The sequence below is a fragment of the Herpailurus yagouaroundi genome, unplaced genomic scaffold (assembly GCF_014898765.1).
Source record: "Herpailurus yagouaroundi ecotype Mexico unplaced genomic scaffold, PumYag 67681, whole genome shotgun sequence".
In the NCBI taxonomy this organism is placed as follows: Eukaryota; Metazoa; Chordata; class Mammalia; order Carnivora; family Felidae; genus Herpailurus; species Herpailurus yagouaroundi.
The window spans coordinates 490,961-517,066 of record NW_024420481.1 but is presented as its reverse complement, the minus strand read 5'-3'; the positions used below and the strand labels follow the sequence as shown (position 1 = coordinate 517,066).

General features: G+C 38.6%; 1 protein-coding gene across 3 annotated transcripts in view; it reads left to right on the top strand.

The window, feature by feature from the left end:
- The window catches only part of PHF6 (PHD finger protein 6), a 46,914-nt gene extending 21,214 nt beyond the window's left edge, over positions 1-25,700 (top strand). Inside the window, exons 6-11 of one of the 3 annotated variants that reach the window (XM_040468140.1) lie at positions 10,183-10,352; positions 10,533-10,676; positions 12,040-12,144; positions 14,707-14,840; positions 22,073-22,202; positions 23,057-25,700. In XM_040468140.1, coding sequence (XP_040324074.1) covers positions 10,183-10,352; positions 10,533-10,676; positions 12,040-12,144; positions 14,707-14,840; positions 22,073-22,202 — 683 coding nt within the window. In that variant the 3' untranslated portion in view covers positions 23,057-25,700. Of the gene's footprint in view, positions 1-10,182; positions 10,353-10,532; positions 10,677-12,039; positions 12,145-14,706; positions 14,841-22,072 lie in introns of all 3 variants that reach the window. The other 2 variants (XM_040468139.1, XM_040468141.1) reach the window with 2 other exon arrangements.
- Positions 25,701-26,106: the final 406 nt, after the last annotated feature.

Below are 26,106 nucleotides of genomic sequence, written 5' to 3'. Positions count from 1 at the left end.
CGGGGGGTGGGGGGGGTGGATTAGTTGATAAATACATGCTTATGAGAAAGATCTGTTAGGCAAAAGGAGATTGAAGCTCCAGGAAGGAGGGAGACTCCGTGCACAACCAGAATTGCCCTGTGATGGGAGGACACTTCCATTGTAATAGAGAAGGAAGAAGATAGGTAGTTCGTCTCTCGTCTGTTTGCTCTGTGAGGGACAATGTAGGGGAGGCAGGAGGGCTGGAAGTTGAAGGAGAGAGGAGAAAGCTTGCAGGAATAGTTGTGAAGATGGGAAAGGAAGTTTGGAGAAATGTAAGGGCTCCAGACCAGGTAGAGGGTTCAGTTAAGGTTGCTAACCATTTATGTAATGATACCCTCAGTTTGTGTGACTTCCGGCAATTCAGGATCCTGTGTGTAGCACAGAGAAAGTGGCTAGTTAGAAATCTAAGTTAGATAGGGAAGTGAAGGCAGGAAAATAAGAAACAGGAAGGAAGTAATAGATGGGAGGGGCGTGATTGAAGATGAGAAGGAAAGTGCTTGGGAAAGCGGTCATTTTGTGGTCCCAAAGTATGTGTGATTTATAGTGAGTTCAGAGGTTAGAACCCTTCTTAGGTGATTATAAAGGTGTCCGGGTGTGATTATAGGGATTGGGTAGTTGATGGAGGACATCACTGAAGGTCAAGGAACTTGCTTGGATTGTCCCATGGGCCTTTGAAATCACCCAGGATGCAGCAGGGGCTGGAAAGAGGAAAGAGCAGTAAGCTATGTGCTAAGGAGAATCTGATGCATGGGGTGGAATGATTGGGAGCTGGTAACTGTTAGCAACAAGGGGAGGAAAGTAGCATAATCAGTGTACCAGCAAAATTGGCATCATCTGGGAGTTGGTTAGAAACGCCTAATCTCGAGCCCCACCCCTGACCTACTAAATAAGAGTCGCCACTTTAACTAGATCCCAGGTGACTTGTTTGCACATGAAAGTTTGAGAAGCAGTGGTTTTAGCTGGATGACGTGGACCTCAGGTGCAGGGCTTTTTACAAGTGGCTATAGAACAAATGGTTCAACAAGGCTGTCTAGTAGGACTTATTGTGACAATGAAGTGTTCTATATTTGCACCGTCTATTATGATAGCCTCCAGCCACATGTGGTCGTTGAGCACTTAAAATGGTATAGTGCCCTTCTACTCTTTTTTTTGTTTGTTTATTTTTGAGAGAGACAGAGCATGAGTTGGGGAAGAGCAGAGAGAGAGAGAGAGAGAGAGGGAGAGAGAGGGAGAGAGAGGGAGAGGGAGGGAGAGGGAGACACAGAATCCGAAGCAGGCTCCAGACTCAGAGCTGTCAGCACAGAGCCTGACTCGGGGCTCAAACCCATGAACCGCGAGATCATGAGCCAAAGTCAGACGTTTAACCAACTGAGCCACCCAGGCACCCCTGCCCTTACTCTTAATAGGAGTTTATACATTAAAAATGGGCAGGAAAAGCCTAGAATTAAATCCCGCAACTTACGTGCCCCATCCTTTGGCCCATGTGTTTAGATAATATTCTTCACCTTTTTTTTTTAAAGCAGTATTTTTTAAATACCCAACATTGGCAATAACAGATAGGTCTAGTTTGTAGCTGATGCTAGCTTCTGTATTGTAGACGTACCTTAACATGATAGGTTGTCATCGATAAACAGTTGAGTACCTACAAGGAACTGTGATTATGTCTTGTGTTTCTTTTAAAGTCATTTTCATTAAGAGGTTAAGGCTTTTCTGTTTAATAATGTATATGGAGCAAAGTAATCTGTGATGAGATAGAGAACAGTATTTAGAGTAGATGCTGAGTGTTAGCTATTTGCGGCAAGAATGTGTAGATTGTAAGTCGTGATTACAAACATAACCTCAGCTCAGTTTAGGTTCTTGAAATTGTAAGTAGCCAAACTTGTGGCTTATTATTTTTGTTAAGCTACCCAGTATAGAATGTTTTGCATGGTATGGGTGCTCAAGAAATGTTTGTAATGTCTTTTCTTTGGCTTGAAACAGAGCATGGTTTTGAATGTATCCCTTATTTGGGTGTGACCTTTCTGTGTCCTGTGGCTTGTCTTGTACCGGGTGTTAGTAGAGCATGATGAATTAATAGAACGGGATTTTTTATAAGTCTGAAATTTCTTAAAAATAGCTTAGTGAGAAGTGCCACAATTACGGTGACTGTAAAAGACAGTATATAAAGGAATCTTTTGTGCCTAACCTTGGAAGACCTACTCTTGATTTTATTCAGGGACCTGGTGGATCCCCTAACAGACTTTCTGGAAACTTTATATTAGAGATTGCTTATCAAATCATACAACTCCATTTGTGTTTCAAGAACTAGAGTCACTGTAGTTCTGTTAGAGGTGTGTTGAAAGTGTGCTGTCCTCTGTGTGCATTCTGCTTTAATATTACCTTAGTATGCTCATTCCCTTTGTTTCTCTACAATGTGTTACACCTTCAGTCTTCGTTACTTTTGTTAAGTGGAAGATGGGGAGATTTTTATGTGACGTCGGTGTCCTTGAAACCCTTTTAAGTTTTGTGGCATTGAATAGATTTATGAAGTACTGGAAAGGCGGTTTTGTGCACTGGTTGAACATGGGCTCTGAAATCAGATCCGTATTTGAATCTTAGCTCTGCTACTTGCTCGTACATGGTCTTGGGCAAGCCGTTTAGTATCTCTGGAGCCTTGGATGCTGCATTTGTAAAATGGGAATTAAAATAAAACCCTACCTAGGGGCGAGGGTGGCTCAGTCGGTTGGTTGACCGTCCGATTTCGGCTCAGGTCATGATCTCGTGGCTTGTGAGTGTGAGCCCCACGTCGGGCTCTGTGCTGCCGGCTCAGAGCCTGGAGCCTGCTTCAGATTCTGGGTCTCCCTCTCTCTCTGCCCCTCCCTGCTTGTGTGCTGTCTCTTTCTCTTAAAAATAAATAAACATTAAAAAAAATTTAAAAAAAAACTCTACCTCATGGAATTATTGTAAGGATTAAATGGAATAATGTCTGTAAGGGTCTCAGCAACATTCCGGGCACATAGTTCAGTGCTCACTAAATACTACATTCATGTGGTCTTCCTTGGAAGATAATAGAACTTAAATTGTATTTGTGATTTAACTTGGGAAATTTGAGTAACGTGTTCACGTTGTGCCCTTTGCTAGAACTGACTCCTTATTTTTTCTTTGATTCAGCAGATTTGTTGACTACCCATGTGCAAAAAGTACTGCGCTAGGCACTGTTTGCGTTCATCTTTCATTTAGCACACTTTTCAAACTGACTACAGGAAGTATCAAACATACATGAAAACATGTTTGAAAAAAAGCCCCATCACCTGGGTTAACAATCATCAGCTCCTGGCCAGTCTTGTTTCATCTGCACCCCTCACCTGCTTCCTCCACCTGGATTATTTTGAACTAAATCCCAGCCATATTTCATTTTAGCACACTTAATTAAGAATTAATATTTTGGGGGCGCCTAGGTGGTTTATTCAGTTGAGTGTCAGACTTCAGCTCAGGTCGTGGTCTCGCGGTTTGTGGGTTCGAGCCCCACATCAGGCTCGCTGCCATCGGCCTGTCAGTGCAGAGCCTGCTTTGGATCCTCTGTCCCCGTCTCTGTGCCCCTCTCCCACTTGTGCTCTCTCAAAAATAAATACATATTTTGGAAAAAAAAAGACTATTTTTGAGGCATGTTGTGTTGTTTATATGTGCATACACATATAAATATGCATAAGATAAATCATTTATCTGATACCTTTACCGAAAAAGAAAGCAGGTTTGTGTGTGACCTGGAGCGTGCAGGGCAAACGCACATCGCGCTTCCCTTGGAGGAGGCGGGGCGAAGGGCGTCCAATCTTCCTTTCGTTGCAGCACTCCAGGCGCCCAGCAGAGGCAGTGACGCTTACTGCAACCTTAATGCTTGTCATTTTGCTTCTGTTTTAAAAATAATCCTAACACACATTTATCGAGTGCCTCCTCGGTGTGGGCACGTGGGAGAATTGCCAATTCCCCAATAAAAAAAGCCCCTTGACAGAGAGCTTACCATCTACACAAGGTATGACAAGAGAAATAACTAACAAGTGAATAGAATTTTCTAGTTTACAAAGCATTTTTCACGTTTTCTTAAGGCTTCCTTTTCAGGAAGGTGTTCTCCTCAGTTCCATTTGATACGCCAGGAGACTTTGCCTTGTGAGTGTTAACTAGCTTCACCAAGTTTTAAGACCTAGTAGGTGGCAGTTTTGAAACTTTCTGTCCAGGGGTCCTTTCTACTTCACACTGTTAACTGATGTGAGACTTTGGGGAGGAAAGGAAATGGAGCTTAACCCAGGAAGGTGGAAGATGAGAAAAATAGTGATTAGAAGAGAATTGGTAACGGAACAGATAGGGCTTTCCAGTACTAGGAGGAGGAGAGTTGGTGTGCTGGTAAGGTGGTCACTCCTGTGCCTCATAGTGGCAATCAGAAGGGTGACAGAAGGACCTGGCCTTTCTGAGGTGACATAGACATCCAGGGGGCGGTGCTCATAAGGGTTGGGAATGCTTGGTGGCACTTTGTCACCTTATCAGCCTGGATTTGTAGAAATAAGAGCTGTGAGTACGAAGGTAAGGTTTTGTTTTCTTATCGCATTCATTTGTTTGATTAGGTGTGTGAACATTGTACAGAAATCAGCAGTACCGATGAGTGTACGTTGTTCGTGAGCTTTCCTCCCACCCTTATGTCTGTTTCCAGATTCCTTCTCTGAAAGCAGCCACTGCTGTCAGTTTCTTAAGTTTCCTTTCAGAGCATTTCTCTGCAGACATGAGCAAACGTGAAACTGTCCTTTCTCTGACTTCCAGGAGCACTTGACATTGTGTATTTCCACGACAGTGGGTGTTGCCACTTTAAAAGCATATGGTTTCTCACTAGCATAGGTTGGTCCCAGCTCTGCCACTTCCTAGCTTGGTGACCTTGGCTAAACTTATTTAACCTTTCTGAACTTTTCCTTATCTGTAAAATGAGGGATGGGGATGCTGACAGATACAAGCTCGTGTGGTGGTCGTGAGGCTCAAGTGAGATCGTGCGTATAAACCGCATGGCCCATCTGGCATAGTCAGAACTCCAAAAGTCAGATGTTAGCTCTGAGATTTGGCGTGTTTCCAATTTATAAATTAAGTAGAAAAGGGCAAGATGCAGAGTAGTGTGCTCAGAATGCCATTTGTGTGTGTATCCTTTTAAAAACCACGTTTGCATGCGCAGAGGAAGTAACAGCTGACATTTATTGAGAGGGTCTTAGGTGCCAGGCGCTGTTCTAAATTAAGTAACTTTACACTAATTCATTTAGTTCATTCATGGACCCTGGGGGGTAGGTCTCAGGTAAGAAGACACACAGGGACACACAGTCTATGGCAGTTCCAGGGTTCAAAACCAGGCTCTCAACCCTTGAGGTTGAGAAGAAAAGCCCTTAATGGTGGTTACTTGAGAGAGGGAAGGAGGGAGGCAGAAGGAGAGAGAGGGAAGGAGGGAGGAAGAAGGAAGGGAAGCAGGAAAGCTAGGGCAGGCGCCAGCTGGGAGCGCCGCGCAGGCAGAATTAAAAGGTGGGAAGGAAGATTTTTACTTCTTTGATGCAGAGTTCTTTTATAATTATCATTGAAGGAGAAAAAAACACTTTTTATGTTAAAATGTTAAAACATCTTCACAGTTTTGAATTGGGGAAGAAAACCCTACTGGAACCATGTAGCCATGAAAAATTTAAACAAAGGTGCCGTGACTAGCCTCATACTCATTTTTTTCATGTGCATTTTCAGTTATCTTTTTGGGTAAATTCCACAAAGTATGATCACCGGGTCAAAGGGTTCAGTCTTTTTGAGGTTCCTGACACATGTTGCCGTGTTACTTTCTGGAAAGATTTTGCCAGATTGTATTCCCATCAGGGGTGGATGAGTTTACCCCTCTTTTCACCACATTGGATGTGAGACGTTCTTTTAATTACAAAAGTAGTATATTATCCATTGCTTAAAAATTAAAATAGTACAATAATGGGTGATGGGCATTGACGAGGGCACCTGCTGGGATGAGTACTGGGTGTTGTATGGAGACCAATTTGATAATAAATTATATAAAAAAATAAAATGAAATAAAATAGTACAATAATACTGTTACATTAAAGCAGTTCAAAAAGGCCTCAAAAAGGTTACATTCTCTAGGAGTACCTAGTAATAACAGTTTGATGTATATCTTCCCAGAGCCTTGTTTACCTACATACAAATATTTAGTGTATATGCACACTTATTAAATACAGTGGCATCATAGTATATATAGATACTATTATGCTACTTGCTTTTTTTATTCTCTGATTTATCACAGACCTCCTTCACTGTTGTTTACAGATTGACATCATTCTTTTTATTTTCGTCCACTGAAGCATTTTATTTGTCTTTTTTCCCATTGATTTTTTTCATGTTTATTTATTTATTTTGAGAGAGCACAAGTGAGGAGGGAAGGAAGGAGGGAGGGGGGAGAGAGAGAGAGAGAGAGAATGAGAGAGAATGAGAGAGAATATCCCAAGCAGGCTCTATACTGTCAGTGCAGAACCTGACACGGGGCTTGAACTCATGAGCCGTGAGACCATGACCTGAGCCGAAATCAAGAGTCGGACACTTAACCGACTGAGCCACCCAAGTGCCCCATTTGACCTCTTTCTTTTTAACTGTTACGTTATATCCCATAGAATAAATAGAACCATAGTTTATTTAAGGATTTCTCTATCAAAAATCATTTACGTCTATTTGTTTCATGGATAAAACTGTATTTATCTTCCTTGTACATATATGCTTGTATACTTATGCAAGTGATTCCGTAGGGTAAAGTTTTAAAATTTGGTTTGCTTTTAACATTGGGGAAAGTACTGTCTCATGTACCCAGTTTATGGTCCACCAACAGTGTATGAGGGTGTCCAGTTTTCTGCCTCTGTGCTGGGACATTACCAGTTTTTAATTTTTGCAAATCTGATTATCACATTAAATTTCCATTTCTCTCATCTCTAATAAGATTGGGCTTCTGTTCATTTTTTTTTCTTTTAGTCATGTTTCTTTTTTCTGTGAATTGCCAGCTATCCTTTGTGCATTTTTCTCTTGAGGTTTGTCCTTTTGAAATTGATTTGTAGCGAGTGATTTCTGTAATGGAAGTATTAATTCTCTGTCACTAAATGCAAATGATTTCCCAGTTTATCATTTGTCTTCTAACTTGGATTATGGTGCATGTGCCATGCAAAGGTTTCTAATTTTTAGTCACATCTCAGTCTTTCCCTTTATGACTTCTTAGGTGTTTGACCCAACATTATAAAAGCTACTCTCCTCCATTTTCTTCTATTACATTTATTGTTTGTTACTTTATGATTAGATTTTTTTATATGGTATGAGGAAAGGAATCTCAGTTTTAAAAAAATGGATAAGCAATTATGCCATCATGTCTTTTCCCCACTCAATTTGAAATGCTACCATTATACTCAGAATTCCCATATGCTTATGGGTCTATTTTCAACCTTGCTTTCTCTTCTGCTGATAAAAGTCTCTTCCTGTGCCAGTATTTTAACTGCTGTCTCTTTACTGTATATTTTGATGTCTTTTTAAAAAAAATCTTGTTGTATATCATAAATTTACTCTTCCAGAAAACCGTGGAATCAACCATTTTATCAGAGTTGCATTAAATTAAGTTAGTGCGAGCTGACATTCCAAAGTTGACCCTCTTCCTCCAGAAGCTCAATATTTTTGTGAGGCTTCTTTTTGATGTTTATTTCTAACACATCTTGTGTTCAGTTATTCTAGCTTTTTATAACTAAACTCTGCTATTATGATTCATGAAAATGATAGATCACTTAATTTACACTTGGGTTGTAGAAAAGTCGTATTTTCTATAAGTGTGTTTAACTACTTATACTCTGTGAATTATTTGGTCATTTGCTTGGTCCATTTTTCAAATGGGGCCTTAATCTCTTATGAGCTTATATCATAAGGATACTAATCCTTTTTCACAATTACAACAGAGTTTCTTCTAATTTGTTTACTTTTTTATTTTATCACTTTTTTTTTGCTGTGTAAATCTGAAAATTTAGTATAGTTAAAACGGTCAGTCTTTTATGATTTTTACTATTGCTGTTAAAGTCCCCTAAAATTTTACACCAAGTGGTTCCATATTTCGTGCAAAAAAAAAAAAAAAGCCATGTAGAAAACTAGTCATGTTGGCCTGATAATGGAATTAGTTAAGTAATTTCTTTAAAGGTGTTTAATAATGTAATCTTATAGTGTTAATGATTATTTGTTTTCATTGTAAGTAACAGAATATTCTGTATATCATATGTATTGTATAACATGTACCAGAATGATGGACAGATTTGCTTATGATTTTTCATTTTTTAAAGAATTTTTAATTTGGGGCAAGTGCAAGTAATTCTAACAGCTTTAATGAAATTCTGTGTCTTAAAAATTGTCAGTTTAATGTTTAAAGTAGGTGATGTGTTTTGATATGAAATTTGCTATAATGTTAAGATCAGAAGATATCTTTGACTTCTCGGTCTTCACAGGAAGTTATTCACATGAATTTACCTTATTGCTGGTAAAACTTTTACCTTTCCCCCCTTTTTCCTCCCTCATATCCTATTGTAGTTATGTGAAGTTGCATTGATATAAATTTTTATGAACTGTTTTGCAAACAATCTAATGCCTTCAGTTCCTTGAATTTATATATTCAAGTATACTAATTGAATTACCCTTTTCTTGTCATAATGATTATGCTTTTATTTCTAAAACAATAAAAAAATTTTAAGTATTTATTGGGAAACATTGATATCTATGAATAGAAGTTGATATGCTTTCTCATTGAGAAATTAATCCCTGGAATTGAAAACTTAATGTTAAAAGAAAAAACAAAGGCATTAGAACTGTGCCTAAAACTGTCTTTAGTTTGACCCTAAGAGAAGTGAGCATTCGGTTTTTATACCTTTTTAACACTAAATACTTTGTCTCATGTACAGTAGGCCCTCAATAAAGGAAGTTGTTTGTAGTGAGTAACTGGATGAAACACCGTTCCATTAATCATAGAAATGCTTTTCAAATTGCTGGGAAATGCAGTTCTAAAACTTCTACATAAATGTTATTTAATCCATTAAAGTATATACCTCACTTGCAACATAGCTTTCTTACCATTTGTGTTAGAAATTCCTTGCATACTTAATATTTGTTTAAGTACTCGATCTGTTCATTTATAGATGACTTCCTTGTGGAATATGACCCATTTGATTTTCATGGTAGTTTAAGGAGCTATCCTAGAAGAGTGCTGCCTGATAGAACTTTTTTGTGATGGTGGAAACGTTCTGTATCTGCGATGGCCAGTATAGATGCAGCTCACCATCTGCGACTTATAAGCCCTTGAAATGTGGTCAGTGTGAATGAGAAACTGAAGTTTTAATTGTGTTTAATTACAAGCGACTAAAATTGTAAAAAACCACCTGTTTGTTGCTCGTGGCTGCTATATTGGACAGCACAGATACACCTACTTTATTTTCATTTAGTTTTCCAAGTTATAGTAAGATTATTTTCTTAGGTAAGTGTTCTGATTTCACTAACAGTGTTTGGTAAAACTCTTTGAAACCTATGGTAAAAACAATAATACAAGAGCTAATTCTAAAAATGGACTTTAATTAGAGTTTGAAAATGTTTACTGGCTTGTGTGCACAGTCAAGATCACAAAACTCATTTTTATAGAATTATAAATCCAAAAGAAATCATTATTACAAGGATTATAATAAAACTTTTGAAGTCTTCTGGTTTTTTTTTAAGTTTATTTAATTTTTTGAGAGAGAGAAAGAGAGCGCAAACAGGGGAGGGGCAGAGAGAGAAGGAGACGAGAATCCCATGCAGGCTTTGCACTGTCAGTGTGGAGCCTGATGTGGGGCTTGAACTCATGAACCATGAGATCATGATGTGAGCTGAGACCGAGAGTCGGACGCTTAATCGACTGAGCCACCCAGGTGCCCCTAAAACTGTTTTTTTTGGTATTTGATTTTGGTTGCATTTATATGAAACATTAAGGTTCCTATATTGAGCATTCCACACACCGTTTCTCCTCATTTCTGGAGGGGATTTCATTCTAAGGAGAAATGTGTATTCTAAGGACCCATGAACTAATGCCCATTTTAAGATCGGTCCATGTAAAGCTTTTTGTTCATTTTTAAGCAGCTGATTTAGAAGAAAGTTTTAATGAACATGAACTGGAGCCCTCATCACCTAAAAGTAAAAAGAAAAGTCGCAAAGGAAGGCCACGAAAAACCAATTTTAAAGGGCTGTCGGAAGATACCAGGTCTACATCCTCCCATGGAACAGATGAAATGGAAAGTAGTTCCTATGTAAGTAGGAAAATGTGCGATTTTTACTTTTTGTTGCACCATGAATATTTCATTTAAACTGTGTTTATAGGTAAAGCTCATCATTTGAAATGTTAACTAAGCTTGAGGGTACTGATAGCATATTTTGATGGATCTTTTTTTTTTTAAGTGGTTTTTTTTTTTTTCCTTTTACATTTGCAGAGAGATAGGTCTCCACATAGAAGCAGCCCTAGTGACACCAGGCCTAAATGTGGATTTTGTCACGTAGGGGAGGAAGAAAACGAAGCCAGAGGAAAACTGCATATATTTAACGCCAAGAAGGCAGCTGCACATTATAAGTGCATGGTAAGCGTGGTTCTTTTTATGTGCTTTTAAACCCAAGGTTTTTTTTTTGAAAGGCATTTAGCTAGTAACCAAATATGGCACTTTTCTCTCCAGCGTTAGTGGTTTTGAATTATGAATAGTATATCCTGTAGTCCCAAATCTTCATTAACTTTAGGGTTTTAAAAATACAGCCTTTATGACTTAGTAGGATTTAGTGGTCCTAATTATACTTACCATATTCTGGATAATTGGTAGTTAACTATTTCGTAACTGTCCAAATTTCGGCTTATAAACCTGTCGTGAGGGGGGTGTCCGGTGTCCACTACAACCTTGGAAATATCTGTGTTGTTGTGCTTCACACACTGTATTGCACTTCCTCATTTGTGAGCCTCTCTCCCTCAATAATAGACTCTTAATTCTTTGAAGAGAAGAACTATATCTTTGCATCCTTGGATCCAGGTCGCACATACAGTGTACATAAACATTTTTGAGTTTGATTGTATTGAATTATTCATCCCATTTATGATTAGGTTTTAAAAATTATTGGGATGCCTGGGTGGCTCAGTCGGTTAAGCGTCTGACTCTTGATTTCGGCTCAGGTCGTGATCTTGAGGTTTGTGAGTTCAAGCCCCATTTCAGGCTCTGTGCTGACAGTGCGGAGCCTGCTTGGGATTCTCTCTCTCCCTCTCTCTGCCCTTCCCCTGCTTGCTTGTTCTCTCTCTCTCTGTCAAAATAAAGAATTAAAATAAACATTTAAAAAATTAGATTATTTATATCAGAGGTTCTTGACCAGAGAGGTGTATCAGATTTACCTTGGGAGCTTTTTCCAAAATACTCAACCCTACAGTATATCCCAAACATGTCTAGTTAAAAAAAAAATTCCCCAGGTAATTTTGATCAACGTCTATGGTTGACGTTTGCCAGTTTAAACTATTTTTTAAAACTTTGTGGAAACAGGGTACTGGGTGGCTCAGTTGGCTAAGCATCCAACTCTTGATCTCAGGGTTGTGACCTCAAGCCCTCGGTTGGGCTTCGTGCTGTGCCTGAAGCCTACTGAAGAAAACAAAGCCAAAAAACTTTGTGGAAACGTAATAAAACAATTGAGATGACAGGGTAACGTTGTTGAAATCTGCATTGTGGAATAAAATATCTAATCTTGACTTCACACTGACAGCATTAGTTTCATTTCATTGTCCTTATTTTGGGTTATAGTTTAGTCCGACAGATGAATGTATTAAAAGTATTTGAGTCAGTACTTGAGTATTATGGAAAAGTCCTCTTTCTCAGGATATTGAAGTAACATAACACATTTGTTATTACGTTGTTTAATCTTTTTCTCACAAGAATTCTGAACGTTAAATGTTCCTGCATTTTTCTTTTCTAGCTGTTTTCTTCTGGCACAGTCCAGCTCACGACGACATCAAGGGCAGAATTTGGAGATTTTGATATTAAAACTGTACTTCAGGAGATTAAGCGAGGAAAAAGAATGGTCTGTGGTTTTATATTTATGCTATGCAACGTTACTCTTCTGACTCTCTCCTTTAAACTTAGAACACATCTCAAATTTATCCAGTCATCAAAAAATTTAATATAAAGTAGTTCATATGTTAAAGCAAGTATCTATTGGACTTATTTGTAATATAATAAAGGACGCTGATGTTACTGAAACTTATTCCTCTTTCTATGTAACTTCATTACTTCAGAGAATTACACTGAGATTTACATTTCAGGGTATCTGAGGGTCTTTTAATAAAATAAATGAAGATGTGAATGTGACACACCTAATTAAGTTTAAAATGTTATATTATTTAAGCTTGCTTACAGAACTCCATAACCCTAATAGAGCATTGGGAACTTCCCTGTGTTGTTACTCATTCTTTTTTTTTTTTTTTTTTTTTTTTTTTAATGAAAGGAAAAGATTTTTTTCAGAGCCTTCTGTTTAGTTAAAGTTCACATAAACAGTTATGTCTCTTAAAATGTTTATCATAGCTTTAAAGTTTTCTTTATAAAATGTGCCTAAGTCTCCTGTTCTTAAACACACTGAATTACTAATAAATAGCTTTAAGAAATATTGGCATCTTTATTGATCACTTACTCCTTTACAGTTGGTGAATATCATAAAATGTCAATGGAATGCAAAATCTTTTCTTTAAGACAGCAACTGTCTCTAGAGATGACTTTAAACATTTTTTAATTGTGAAAATTTTCGAACCTATCAAAATTAGAAAGACTAGTAACACACATCTGTCCATCACCTTGACTCATCAGTTATCAAGAATTTGCGGCACTCGTTTCATCTATGCCTTTTATTCTTGTTGCTTGAAGTGTTTTAAAGCAGAGATGAGACTTCATATCATTTCACCTCTACATATTTCACTATGTATCTCTTAAAAGTCGGACATTCTCTTAGCTAACCACAGTGTCATTACCCCTTATAGATTAACAATGAGTTCTCAGTGTCATTTAATACCCAGTTCGTATTTGTATTTCCCCAGTTGTCTCAAAACTATCTTTTTAACGTTGAGTTGTGTGAATCAGAATCCAAAGGAGGATCACACATTGCATTTGGTTGTTCTCTATCCTTTACGTAACCTAGGGCACTTCCCCGCCCCTTGTCTTTGTTGTTTCTTTTTCTGTTTTGTCGTGTGCCATTGGCCTGTTGAAGAAAATAAATTAACTGTCCTGTAGAATACCCCATATGTTTTATTTGTTGGTTTGCTTATTTGTGATGCCATTTAACTTGTCCCTCTACTCGCCAGATTGTCTTTAAAGTGGAAGTTAGATGTAAAGGCTTGATTAGGTTCGGTATCAAGATTTTTGGGGGTAAGAATTCTTCACAGGTGGGACTGTATCATCCATCCACATTTTATAATATCAGACTAGTCCTAACGTCTGGTCCTTGGATTCGGGTGGCGAGTGTAATCCGTGCCCCTCCGTCGTGAGTCCACCTTCAGCCTCTCATCCAGTGGTTTCAGGCTTTGCTGAGCTTTATCTGAATCCATTAGAAACGACCCTTTCTTTGTGCAACTGCAGCTTTGAAGGTGTGAAGATTGTTGATGTGAGCTATTCTGTTTAAATCCAGTTCAGTTTATTGGTACTTTGATTAGTCTTTTATAAGCAAAACTCCTTGGAATCAGAATGTATAATACTACAGAAATATGTAAGGGAAAAATCTCTTCCATGTATCACACCGAGCAGTGTTGTTGTACAGGTATAAATAGGTGACCAGGATAACAGTTCCGTGCTGGTCAGCTTATTTGTTTACCTCTGCACAGTGAAATGTTGGTGTACTCACTAACCTAACATTTTCCCAAGTGTGCTCCAAAGGAAATTAGTCCATCGAGATGCTCCCCAACCCCTCCAAAAATAAAAGGGCATCTGGAGTTCAATACCTTGGGAGCTATTTCCTATACCCTCCTTCTTGCTGAAAGGCTGTGAGAAGTTCTGCAATCAAGCAATCTGTTGCATTCCTCCAACTTACTTGACTATGAAACTCTTTTGTCAACAATCACCCTTTTAATCTCAGAACATTCTTGAGGCAAGGCAGATCTAGGGCAACTTGTGATGTCTTGAAAAGATTTCAGCCCCATTAGACTCCCTCTGCCCTTTTACCTACTTGGTAGCAGTCCCTCCGTGGGGAATCGCTTTCCTGTCTTCTCATTCTTTAGTCATAATAGCCAAGGACCTAGTCCCGTGAGGAGGAGAAGCCAACCGCTAAAATCTAGAGTATCATTTTTTGGTGTGTTTGGCAGTATTCAGGAATATCTTGTTTATGTTTAGATGTCAGACCTTGGAAGGTTAGTATAGGTAAATAATGGAAACATCAGGGAGTGACTTAATATCAGAAAGTCTATCAGAGTGTGGTTTAAATTGCAGCGTGATTTAATCTAGATGCTCAACAGTAAGTTTGGTGTATTTTTTTTCCGTAGAAAGCTGGCTGTTTTCTTTGTAAACTGGAATGTTTGGCTGAAATATGGCTAAAATAGAATAAATAAGGTTGCAAAAACTTTGAAATACTGCTTATGATTATTCTTTCTCTTCCCTTAAACAGAAATGTACACTTTGCAGTCAGCCCGGTGCTACTATTGGATGTGAAATAAAAGCCTGTGTTAAGACTTACCATTACCACTGTGGAGTACAAGACAAAGCCAAATACATTGAAAATATGTCACGAGGAATTTACAAGTAAGAGAACAACAATTGTCCATTTTCCTTAACTTGTCAGTAAGTAACTGCCCGTGAGTAGATGACATCAGTTTACTTGGTCACTGTCCCTAGATGGTACTTAGCCAAGTATAGAAGACTTAGGACTCCATATAAAGAAACAAGTACTATGATTGGCATTTTCCTCTTTCAATACATCCCTGGATTAGCAGTCACTCAGCCAGTGTGTGTTAGGCTTACTAAGTGCCAGGTGTTGTGATAGGAGCTGGGCATACAGTAGCGATCAGTACACATACGGACTAAGTCCTCGCGAAGCTTATAGTCTAGTGGGAGAGACGTGTTAATTAAATGGCCACGTAAATGTACAATTACAAACTACATTAAGTGCTAGAAAGGATATGTTACAAAGCACCATGAGAACATGTAACGAGAAGGAGCTGACTTAATCTGTAGTGAGTGAATATTTAGGAATCTCCTTAAGGAAATAGAGCTTGAGCTGAGATAGGAAGGGCGTAGATCGATGTGGGTGTTGGGACCGTGTTCTAGGCAGAAGGAACAGTATGTGCAAGACCCTGAGGTGGAACCGAAGCAAGGGTACAAATGGGAAGGTGAGTCAGGAGGCTGCTGCTCAGGGTCCAGGTGGGAACTCTTGGCAGCTTAGAATAGGATGTGGTTGTGAAGATAGAAGCCAAGAGACGCTCTTGGGGGAATGAGGAAAGCATAAGGTTTGGAGATTTGGAATTACTATCCTCTGCTTTATCGGTCTTCCATATCCATGTACGTGTATAATGGTTCCATTCGTTTAACTGAATGGAGACTACGTTGGTGGGGGTCCATGGATTTTTGACTTGCCTTCGCGAGTTGTAAAGCACTTCCTTCCATTCCCAGGATGCAATAAGCCAGTGACTAAACACCCTACTATTTTGCATACGAAGCAATTTATTGTAAGCCGTCACCACGTATTTGGGTGATTGGATGAGGTGCTAATGCTCTATTGTAAAGTTTGCCAAACTTTGTTTAATAAGGAAGGCAGGAGATGTTTTTCAAGTGAATTCTGTCAAGCCTTTAAGAAACAGGAATTCTTGGGGCGCCTGGGTGGCGCAGTCGGTTAAGCGTCCGACTTCAGCCAGGTCACGATCTCGCGGTCCATGAGTTCGAGCCCCGCGTCGGGCTCTGGGCTGATGGCTCGGAGCCTGGAGCCTGTTTCTGATTCTGTGTCTCCCTCTCTCTCTGCCCCTCCCCCGTTCATGCTCTGTCTCTCTCTGTCCCAAAAATAAATAAAAACGTTGAAAAAAAAAATTAAAAAAAAAAAAAAAAGAAACAGGAATTCTAATATTTAAAGAGGTCCAGCACATGGCGAAAGATGGAAAACTTCATTCATTCTGTGAAACTTACATTAACTGTGACACTAAACCTGACAGAGATGGCGTGTAAAACAAAAACAAGAAAACCGCAGACCAAATCTGGCTTTTATAAACAATATACCAAATTCCTAAATGTTAGAAAATCAAATCCAGATCTGTATTCTAACGATTTAAAGACTGTTCAAAATTAGGAAATATATTAGTGTGAACCATTATAACTAATAAAGAAAGAAAGATCCTATCGCCTTCCTGGTGAATGGTGAAAAGGCATTAGACGGCATTCAGCATCCACTTCTGAATTTTAAAGTAAGGAACCAAGAGTGCGCTCGGGCAGCGAGGAGTCCTAATGGAGCATTTATGAGAAAACGGCAGCAAAGAGCCTATTAAAGGAAAGGGACTGCAGTTTGTAACCAGGGCTGAGCCTCACAACCCCCCGAGGATGGATAAGGCCCACTTTAAAAACGTTCATGCCTGGGCTCCACCATCAGAGATTTAAAATGCACTAGGTAGAAGCCCAAGCCATGTTTTTTAATGACACCCCAGGTTATTCTCATGTTCATCTGGAATTGAGAACCACTCTACCAGTACGCTTTCAACTACCGGTGTTACTTTTCCGCGCTCTTCGGGAGGGTTAAGCCAGTGCAACACGAGAACGAGGAAAAATGTATAATAGATATTGTGAAGGAGCAAAATAAAATTGTCAATATTTGTTACGAGTGTCATCGTCTACCGAGAAAATCCCAAGGAATCAACACAATTTATTAAAATCAATAAGAGCTCAGCAGGGTTGCTGAATACTAGATGAATTTTTAGAAACAATCCCAGTAATAACTAGCTAGAAATCATAAATGAAAAATGTCACCCTCCGCCCCTTTCCCCATACACCTACACACACCACAAGTGAACCTTTTTTTTTTTTAAAAGTGTTTTTACACAGGACCCAAATGAAAAGTAAAATATATTGTTTTTTGATGAAAAGACTCGACCTTGAAAGATACCTGTCTTCCTCAAATTAATCTAGACGATAAATACAATTGTAATGAAATACAGAGTTTTGACTTTTATCTAGAAGAGTAAATGGGGTACTTTTGGTAATGGTTGAGTTACTTTATATAATAGGAAACAACTGAAAGCTTAACCCAGCTAGAAATTTGGTTTTGCCCCGAAATATGTCCCAAGGAGAGCAGTCCAGATGTGGTAGGCTGTTCTGCGTGTCCTCGGGGACCCAGATGACCATCTTCCGGCTCTCTCCTCCTTGGGGCGTCCCTTCCACAGGCAGTTAGGAGGGAGTGGGAGCAAAGGAAAGTGGGTGAGGTGGCCATTCCTCCAGCCGAGTGGCTTTATAGTCCGCCTTTCTGGAAGTTCCACAAGCTCTTCTGCTCAGCATCCCATTAGCCAGAATTGAGTCACCATGTCCCAGGGAGACAGGGGAACATACCCCTGGTGGGCATATTGCTACCCAAATCCGGTTCAGTACTACGAAGGGAAGGGGAGAAAGTAGGTACGGGGGTAGTCAACACGTCTTGATCGCAGCAGCCAAGAAGAAATTGAAATGAGATCAAGAGGGAAAATCCCCCATTAGATCTCAAAACCAGTGACATGGTAATTAAACCTGGTACTGGCACAGTGACAATGGCCACAAGAAATCCATGTCTCTGTTAGGGTAATTTCAGTAGTACTAGATCTGTGGAGACAGGATGGATTATTCAATACTTGGTATCTCTACAGCTTATACAACTGGCTCTCCATTTAGAAAACGGGTTGGATCCTTACCTCAGACTGCACCCCAGAATATATCCTTCGTGGGTTAAAAACCTAATCGTATGTAAAACTGAGTAGAAAATGTAGGAGAAATTTTCTAGAATCTGTTGAGTACAGATGACCTTTCTAAGCATGATAGGAAACTCAGAATTTTTGACTGTATTGAAATTAGACTAAAGAGAACTTCAAATCCTTAAGAAAAACAGCCCAGGTTTTTTTTTTTTTTTTTTTTTTTTTTTTTCTTTTTTAATGGGCAAAGGACACGAAAAGGGAATTTATAAGAGGACTGGCCGTGGGTTATAAGCACGTGAAAAGCTGTTCTCCCTTATTTGTAATGAAAAAACCATACATTAAAACAAGATGTTACCAGTTTTTGCCTATCTGATGGGCAAAGATTAGTAGGATTCACATGGCAGCTGGGTTCTGGAGACCTGGGCATTCGTGTTTGATACTGAGTTAGGCTATAAATTGGTACAATTTGGGAGAACAATATAGCGTTGGAGACCAAAACCTTTAACGAAATGGTGTGTATATTTTGCCACTAGTCTGCTTTGTAGAGATTTATGCCAGGGAAGTGAGCAGAAAACAGTACAAAAACGTACATGCGAGAAGTTTCGTTGCATTACTGTTCATGCTCACTGCGATACCCGCTAAGGCATCTTACCCACCTGTTCTTCGGATTGGTGAGATGACCACAGATGGCATCAGTCAGCGTAACAGTGCGGCTCAGGTCCAGTAAGATTGGATTCACGTTGGGTAGGTCCACAGGAGAGCCACCCGAGCTTAAAAGCCTCGTACCGCATTTGGAGCCAGCACCTGGTCCACTGTAGTTCTATAGGCATAGGTCATTGTCGGGTTACACCACACAGGAACAGAGATACAGCTTCTTCTCAGAGTATAATTCTCCCGCTCCAGCTACAGTCCACCCACCGAGGGGTAGCAGCTCAGTGCAGAAGCGGTCACGTCATGCCAAGTTTTGCGAAGTTGCCAGGGGAATAGCTAGAGTTAACTGAAGGTAAATCGGAAAAGATTTTTAGCCTTTCACCCATTCCAGCAAAAATCAACCCCCCCAAAACCAGAAGGTCTATCAAAAGACTTAAGTTTTAGTACGTGCGTTTAGTGGAATACTCTGCAGCAATTAAAGAATGAAGTAGCTCCATGTGGAGAGTCGTGGAGAGGTATTATACCTGTGATCAAGTAAGGTGAAAAACCCAAGTTGCATGATCGACTTTACCGTGTAACAAGTACATGTATGCACATGTGTGTGCAGATGCACACCTGTATACATAAAAGATTTTTGAGGGGCATATTCAGCAGCTGAACAGTTGTTACCTCATCCATAATTTTACCAGCAGAGAGAATTTGAAATCTTTTGGAATATTTTCTAGACATGTGATCGTGTATGTACATATTTATAAAAAGATTTTCTTATGTATACTCTTATAATATCTGGGGTATTTTTCTGTGACATTAAACAGTTCTACATCACCATTTTAATGGTTGCATAATCACTTCCTTTTCTAGACATTCAGATGGTTTTTACTCTCTAGCTGTTAGAGAACCATGTTGCCAGTGACCATCTCTAAACGAAAGTATTTGTACCGGGGTCCACAGTGATTTGAATTACTCTTTCTATTTTTTTCACATTGCAATTTGTTTCTAAAATCTGCATACGGTGTGGATTCCAGATTTTTTCATAGAGACTATTGAGCTCAAATCAGAGTCCGTATGCAAGTAGTTTGGGGATAGAAGAATGGAAAATGGGAGGAATACCTCTGAATGAAGGGGTTTCCCTTTCCTGTATGTGCTTTCCTTCTTCACTGGCTCTGGATCCTGAATATACTCATTAGATTATTATAGTAATGTATTCATTAAATGAAGTGTGTTCATTAAGAAGGCAAGAGAAGATTACATAGTGATTCTGCTTATCCTGTTTTATTGTCTTTATTGTATTACTAAACTTTGAAATATGAATGTCTCTAAAAAGTCAGTCACCCACCATAAAATAAATTCTGTGACAGTAGAGATCTTGTTTGACTGGTTCACACCCGTGATCTCGGTGTCTAGATTGGTGAAGGACATATAATGGGCCTGTGGGGGTGAAAAATAATCCCATAAAAAGATGAAGATCTGTTTTAACAAAAAAGGGCTCGTCCCTTTAGGAAAAAACTCTTACAGGGAAAAAAAAGAAAAAACTTAGGAAAAATTTCAGAAGTATACAAAAATAGAATAGGATAACAGCTCCCCATCTCAGCAGCTACCAAGTTACTGCCACACTTGTTTTCATCTATTGTTTTTCTTTCTGATGTATTTAGTTAAAGCAGAACCCGACATCTCTTTTGTCATTTTATCCCTACATCGGTATCACGGTGCCATTATCACACTTTGTAAGATCAACAGTAAGTTCTTAATATGCTGTCCTACCAAGTCTACGTTTACGTTTCCCCAGTTGTCTTGGAAATGTCTTTTTAGACTTGCTTTGTTCGAATCTCAATACTTACAAGGTCCCTACATTGCATTTAATGGCTATATCTCATAAGTCTCTCTTGATATAGAGCAATCCCCACTCCACCCCGCCCGATAAGTCTTGTAGAGTCCCACATTCTAGATTTAGCTATTTGCTTTTTCATGATGCCATTTGCTTTGTTTCTCTATGCCTCCATATTTCCCATAATTTATAAGTGATTCCCAGTGGGTAGCATTTGAAGAGTACAAATTCTCCGTAGTTCTTTGGAAGTAACTGAAAATATTTTCAGAATAAAAAAATATGCAAAACTAGGTCAGAAGTCAGTTGCTCCCCACCCTCCCCTCTGCCTTTAATTCTACTCACATGTTAGACACTCCTCATGTTAAACCAAGTTTTAGAGCCTTTGTGTCAGAAGGATTCCTATAGGAATGTCTTATCTGTTGCTGACCACAAGAGGGCACTCACTGAACATTTTTAAAGCATTGTTCCATCTTTTCATCTTGTATATGTAATTGACTTAAAACTGAGCTCATATCAGCTCACCCACTGATTACAGTGGGGCGGTTACCTATAAAACACAGATTTGGTACTTATATGTTAGTTGGCCTCCCTAAACCCTTGTCCTAAGTAACTCACATTGCTATTTATTAAAAGCAATGAATGTCAAGTATACGGTGTATATTACCCACATAAAAGGTTGTCAGAATGGCCTAATGTCAAAGTATCACTCCAGAGGTACAAATCCTCTGGTTTGAAAGGGGAAAACCTACCATCCCAGTGGAGAAATTTGGCCATCACCACCACTCAAACCGAGTGGTCGAAAAGCATCACTGATAGTGGGGCATTCTGAAATTAACATTCCTCTTGAAGTACACAGGGTCACCTATCAAATATCCTGGACTAACAAAGAAAAAAGTTGAACCTACAGCTAAGCAAGCCTGTGGACCTTATTTCCAGTTTTATAGGAATCTGGAGTAAGAGAACCAATTGAAGCAGTGCCACAGTTAGACAAGGCCAGAGTGGTGTAGTTGAAAAGGTAGCTGGTGTAACTTTTTCCAAAAAGTGAGTGTCATGGGAAAGAGAGGTTGGAAGAGCCAGTCTAGATCAGGAGAGACCTAGCCAAACACAGGGCCTGGAAAACTGTTAGGGGGCTCACAAAGGTGTTCTAATGAAAGCCAGGACACGAGTGCTGGGAAGACATTTTGAGGAATTTGAATAAAAATGTTTCATGAAACATGAGCAAAAAGCAACAGTATATATAGAGTTTATATTGTTTCCTAAAATGTACTCTTATTACCTTTCCGAAACCTCGAGTTTGATTATTTCATCTGTATACCTGCAAGTTTGTATTTTCAAGTTGGCTGGAAGATTTATTTTTCATCTCGGTGGGCAGAATGAGGACTTGCCTCATCTTTGGGCATGTGTGACAACGTTTACCCTAAACCAGACGTTTTATTTCCGATGAACTTGCGTTATCTCATTAATAGAGTGCTTTCCTATCTTTCAGATAGAAATGGACCCGTAACTAATTGTAGAGTTTTTAGAAAGCATGGATGAGGAAACCTTTATTTTAAATGGGCACCAACCTCATCTGCTAATGGTGTAAATGTATTATCAGCAGTGACAAAACGTTTTGAGATTTTTATCTTTCATCATTGTAGACTATATTGTAAAAATCATAGTGGAAATGATGAGAGAGATGAAGAAGATGAGGAACGAGAGAGTAAAAGCCGGGGAAAAGTAGAAATTGACCAGCAGCAACTAACTCAGCAGCAACTTAATGGAAACTAGGTATGAACGTTACTTCTCTCGGATCTGTTGTCAGGATACAATACTCACTGATAAATAACATGTTGGAGTAATGGTATATGCAGTATGATTTTTTTAATGCTATTATGTTTAGTTAAGCATGTTCCTAGAATGCTAAAGGATTGTGTAGGCTTGCATAGTTTTTTTAACTAGCTGATTTTGTACCAGTAAAACCAAGCTCTCCACTTTATCCATAAGTATAGTTGTAATGTCAAACCGATAAGATGTTCTCGCTCCTCAATAACATTATATTTATTGTGTTCCCCTCAAGCATCATATTTTACAATTTTTTATCATCTTTTGAACAGGTTCATGGGACAGAGTTAGAAAACTGGGAATTGAATAAGACATCCATAACTACTATGCTTTTTTCACTGTTTTCTAAAATCAAAAAGGGTTTGTAACTTTTTACTGCCCAACTCTTAGATCCTTCATTGAACCGCCTAAAAACGTCTTTTGTTTGTTTTATGAGCCTTCACTAGATGGCAGAATTTGACATGTTGCTATTACGTAGCTGTAGTTTGCAGTTTCTGGGAAGCAATTGAAACACTATTAACCCTGTGTTTAGTGTCGACAGTTAAAGCAGACATTGAAATGAAGTAAGCTGTATTTCTGGACTGAACAAAGTTCTACTGTTTAGAGTGTCTAAGTTTGTTTAGTGGATTCATACTCAAGGGAGAGCATAAGCAAATTTCACTTTACAGTGCAAACACGCCTCTGGTGGCGACACATGGGAATTTGTGCTTTTTTTTGTTTTGCTTTTTTTTTTTTTTTCCACACTCAAGTAATGGATACTAGAAATGAAGAGAACCTTCTTTTTCTCTTGGCTTTGACAGCACATGCTAAAAATCTCTTCCAAGAAGTGTGCTAAAGCTTTTCATTTCGTCCCTGTTAAAGTTGTTCTCACTGACCAGCATGCACTCGGGCAACTGGTGATAAGTTATGAGCTCCGGTGCGCCTCTGCCAAACTTCTCTTGACAGTAAACCTCTTCTCTTATGTCATACAAAGAACTTCTAGCAAAATTATTGGATCCTCTCAAGTTGAAACTAACATTTGGCAACAGCAAATTGAACCTCTTTAAGATGTAAAGGGTTACCACTCACTAAGGACTTCAGCCACCATGTCGGAAATCGGTTCCTCTCAAGTGCCGTGTGGTGTGGAACACTTCATATACTGGCCCAGAGTATGTAAGGAGGTCTCATGTGCTGTAGGAGTCAAAAAACAGCCTGCAGAAAACAGTATTTATTTTTAATTTTGTGACCACTATTTTTAAAAAAAAATTATTTAATATTTTTAATGTTTTCGTTCATTGCTTTGCTCATCTATCAAATAGGCTTTTCTTCTGGTAGGGCCTGGTGTTGTTTTTTCAATCATCGAAGTTGTTTTTCGAAGCCTAAGAACCCAGCTGTTCAGAAAGGATTTTCACACTGGCATTCCCAGCTCGTGATATTTTCTCCCACTTACCTGCTGAAGCACATTTATATATTTCTTTATGGCAAAACCAAAAAACTTTAGTTGTGGTCTGCCTAATATTACCATAGCACCTCAATATTCAAAGGTAGGGCTTCTGATTTCTGAATTATTAGTTAACCTACCACATTAAAGCAAATTAGCAAACGAGAAATACCGTGTTAACTTGACTGTGCATCGAGATATTCTGCAGCTTATGGAAAAGCATTTTTAAAATGTAACAGGTGGAAAATTACACTGTGCTTAATGACTGATTTTTTTTTTTAACCGCTAGTCCCTTAAGGTCACATTTGTCGAGTGTGTATTCACTTAAGTCAAGGGACTTGATGATTGCTTTATTTTAACCATCTTTTATTATTTTTAGAAGGAAACTAGCTTTAGTGGGGTTGCCCTATATGTTTTTCTCCTTTTGCTCTAAATATGCCATTGGGTGTTTTTTTTTTGTTTTTTTTTTTTATGTTGTGTGTATGTGATGAATTTTCAAAATTCACCATGACTTGAAGTGCAACGACAGATCTAGATGTTTGTTTACCAAGCTATGTGACTTTTCCCAAAGGATCTGTACTTTATTTCCTTACAACAGCTTGAAACCTGTTATTTTAAATCTTTGAATCACTGTGTCTTGATCATTTTTACATGGTGTGCCATACACTTACCCACGGAACAATAGAGCACCTTCATTTTTGGACAACTACTGTAATGATGTTCTTAGGAAAAATGGAAGGTGCCAGGGTAAACATGGCCAGTCGATGATCATATCATGGACTTCAAATACTTAGCTGTCAGTCGATGGATTTGCTATGTAATCAAGTGTATACCTTTGTATGGGTGTCTTCAACCCTTTCTCTGCCACTAGCAACCAGAATAGCACTTTACCTTTTGGTTGGCTAGAATAAGTGGCTGGCTACCTATCTTTCTCACTGTGGTGTGATTGGCTAAACAGTCTTTCATTAAAAGTTGAAATGAAATGTAAATTGAAGTCACATGAAAAATCACCTTTGGTTGTAAACCTCCGATACTTTGATTCTCCATCCATGTCTTCGTCACATGCTGAGTAAAAAGTGCCTTACAATGTAAAAATTGTACAGTACTTATGTTCCCAAGTAGCAGCATCATCTTCTGGGTAGTAATTACATTGTGGTATGAATATTTAGAAAAATGGACCTCAGCAGTGTATTTACTGTTCATCTCTTAAGTCCTTAACCGTAGTTTTAATAAGCATGACATTATTTGATAAGTATATAACACGTACGTCATTTCAAAAAATACTGCCATGACTGTCTTTTACGCATATTTTAGCTTGAAATTTTGAAGCGTCTTTTCTTTCCTTTTTTTTTCCCCTCTGTTTTGTTTTGTTTTCGTTATTGATATTCAACAGTGTAATCTTTGCAAGCGTATATTGAAGATTATTCTGGAGCATTTATTGCCTTACCAGAACTGTTAGTAAGAAATGTTCTTTAGAGTAGAAAGATAGACTTGAGTTTCTATACTTTAATAAGAGCTCTTTGTTCCTGGGGGTAGGGGGAGGGGGTGTGAATTTTACTTTTCATCTCAATTTATTAAAAACCCACAGCTGAAATACATTTTATTTCAAAGATCAGCAATTTTAGAATTTCAGATAGTACTTGCTCAGGAGTACGTGCTACTCAAGATATTAAGAGAATAACAAGATATGTAGATCTACTGTTGAATCAGAATCTATGTACTTGAACAAATGTGTGAATCTTAAATATCTCAAAGAAAAAGAAAAGTGTTCTAGAATGTTGTTGCTTTTTTGAAAAGCACTAAAGGTTAGACCAAGGTATACAGTTTTGTTCTAACAGACATTTAGGTTAACTGTAAAGATAAGGAATGCATTATGGGTCAAAATCAAACATTCCTCTCATGTTATGTATATTTTGTTCCTGTTATATTGGCTTTATTTTCAAAATTGTAGTTTGTAGTATTAGTTTCCTTTTATTGGTATTCTTGCATATACTATTCATTCAATAAATGAGTTATGACTTTCATGTTTGTATGTATGTCTTTTTTGTCAAAGGGTATAATGAAGGGTATCATCTGTAGCAGCAGCAAGACTGTGTTCCCTTTAGTCTTCCTTCAAGACGAAATGCCCAATTTGTTTAGTAACTTGTTAATAAAGAGAATGAGAGAGAACAAAAAGTGCGTTTGAGTCCAGTTCAAGATTTCACAACATCAGAGTTTCATCAGGGAGCGAGACATCCGTCTTTCGAGTACAACAGAACTGTGTTACCCCTTGGTTCTTTTATTAGTAACAGGATTCGGGTACCTTTGGCTTGAATTGGGTCCTCTGGAAGCTAGTTCAAAGGGGATTCTGAAAAGAAGCCAAAACTCCTAGTGCGGTTTATCTGTTTGGTCATACGGAGGAGGATTAATATTTTTTATAAAGGCATTCCA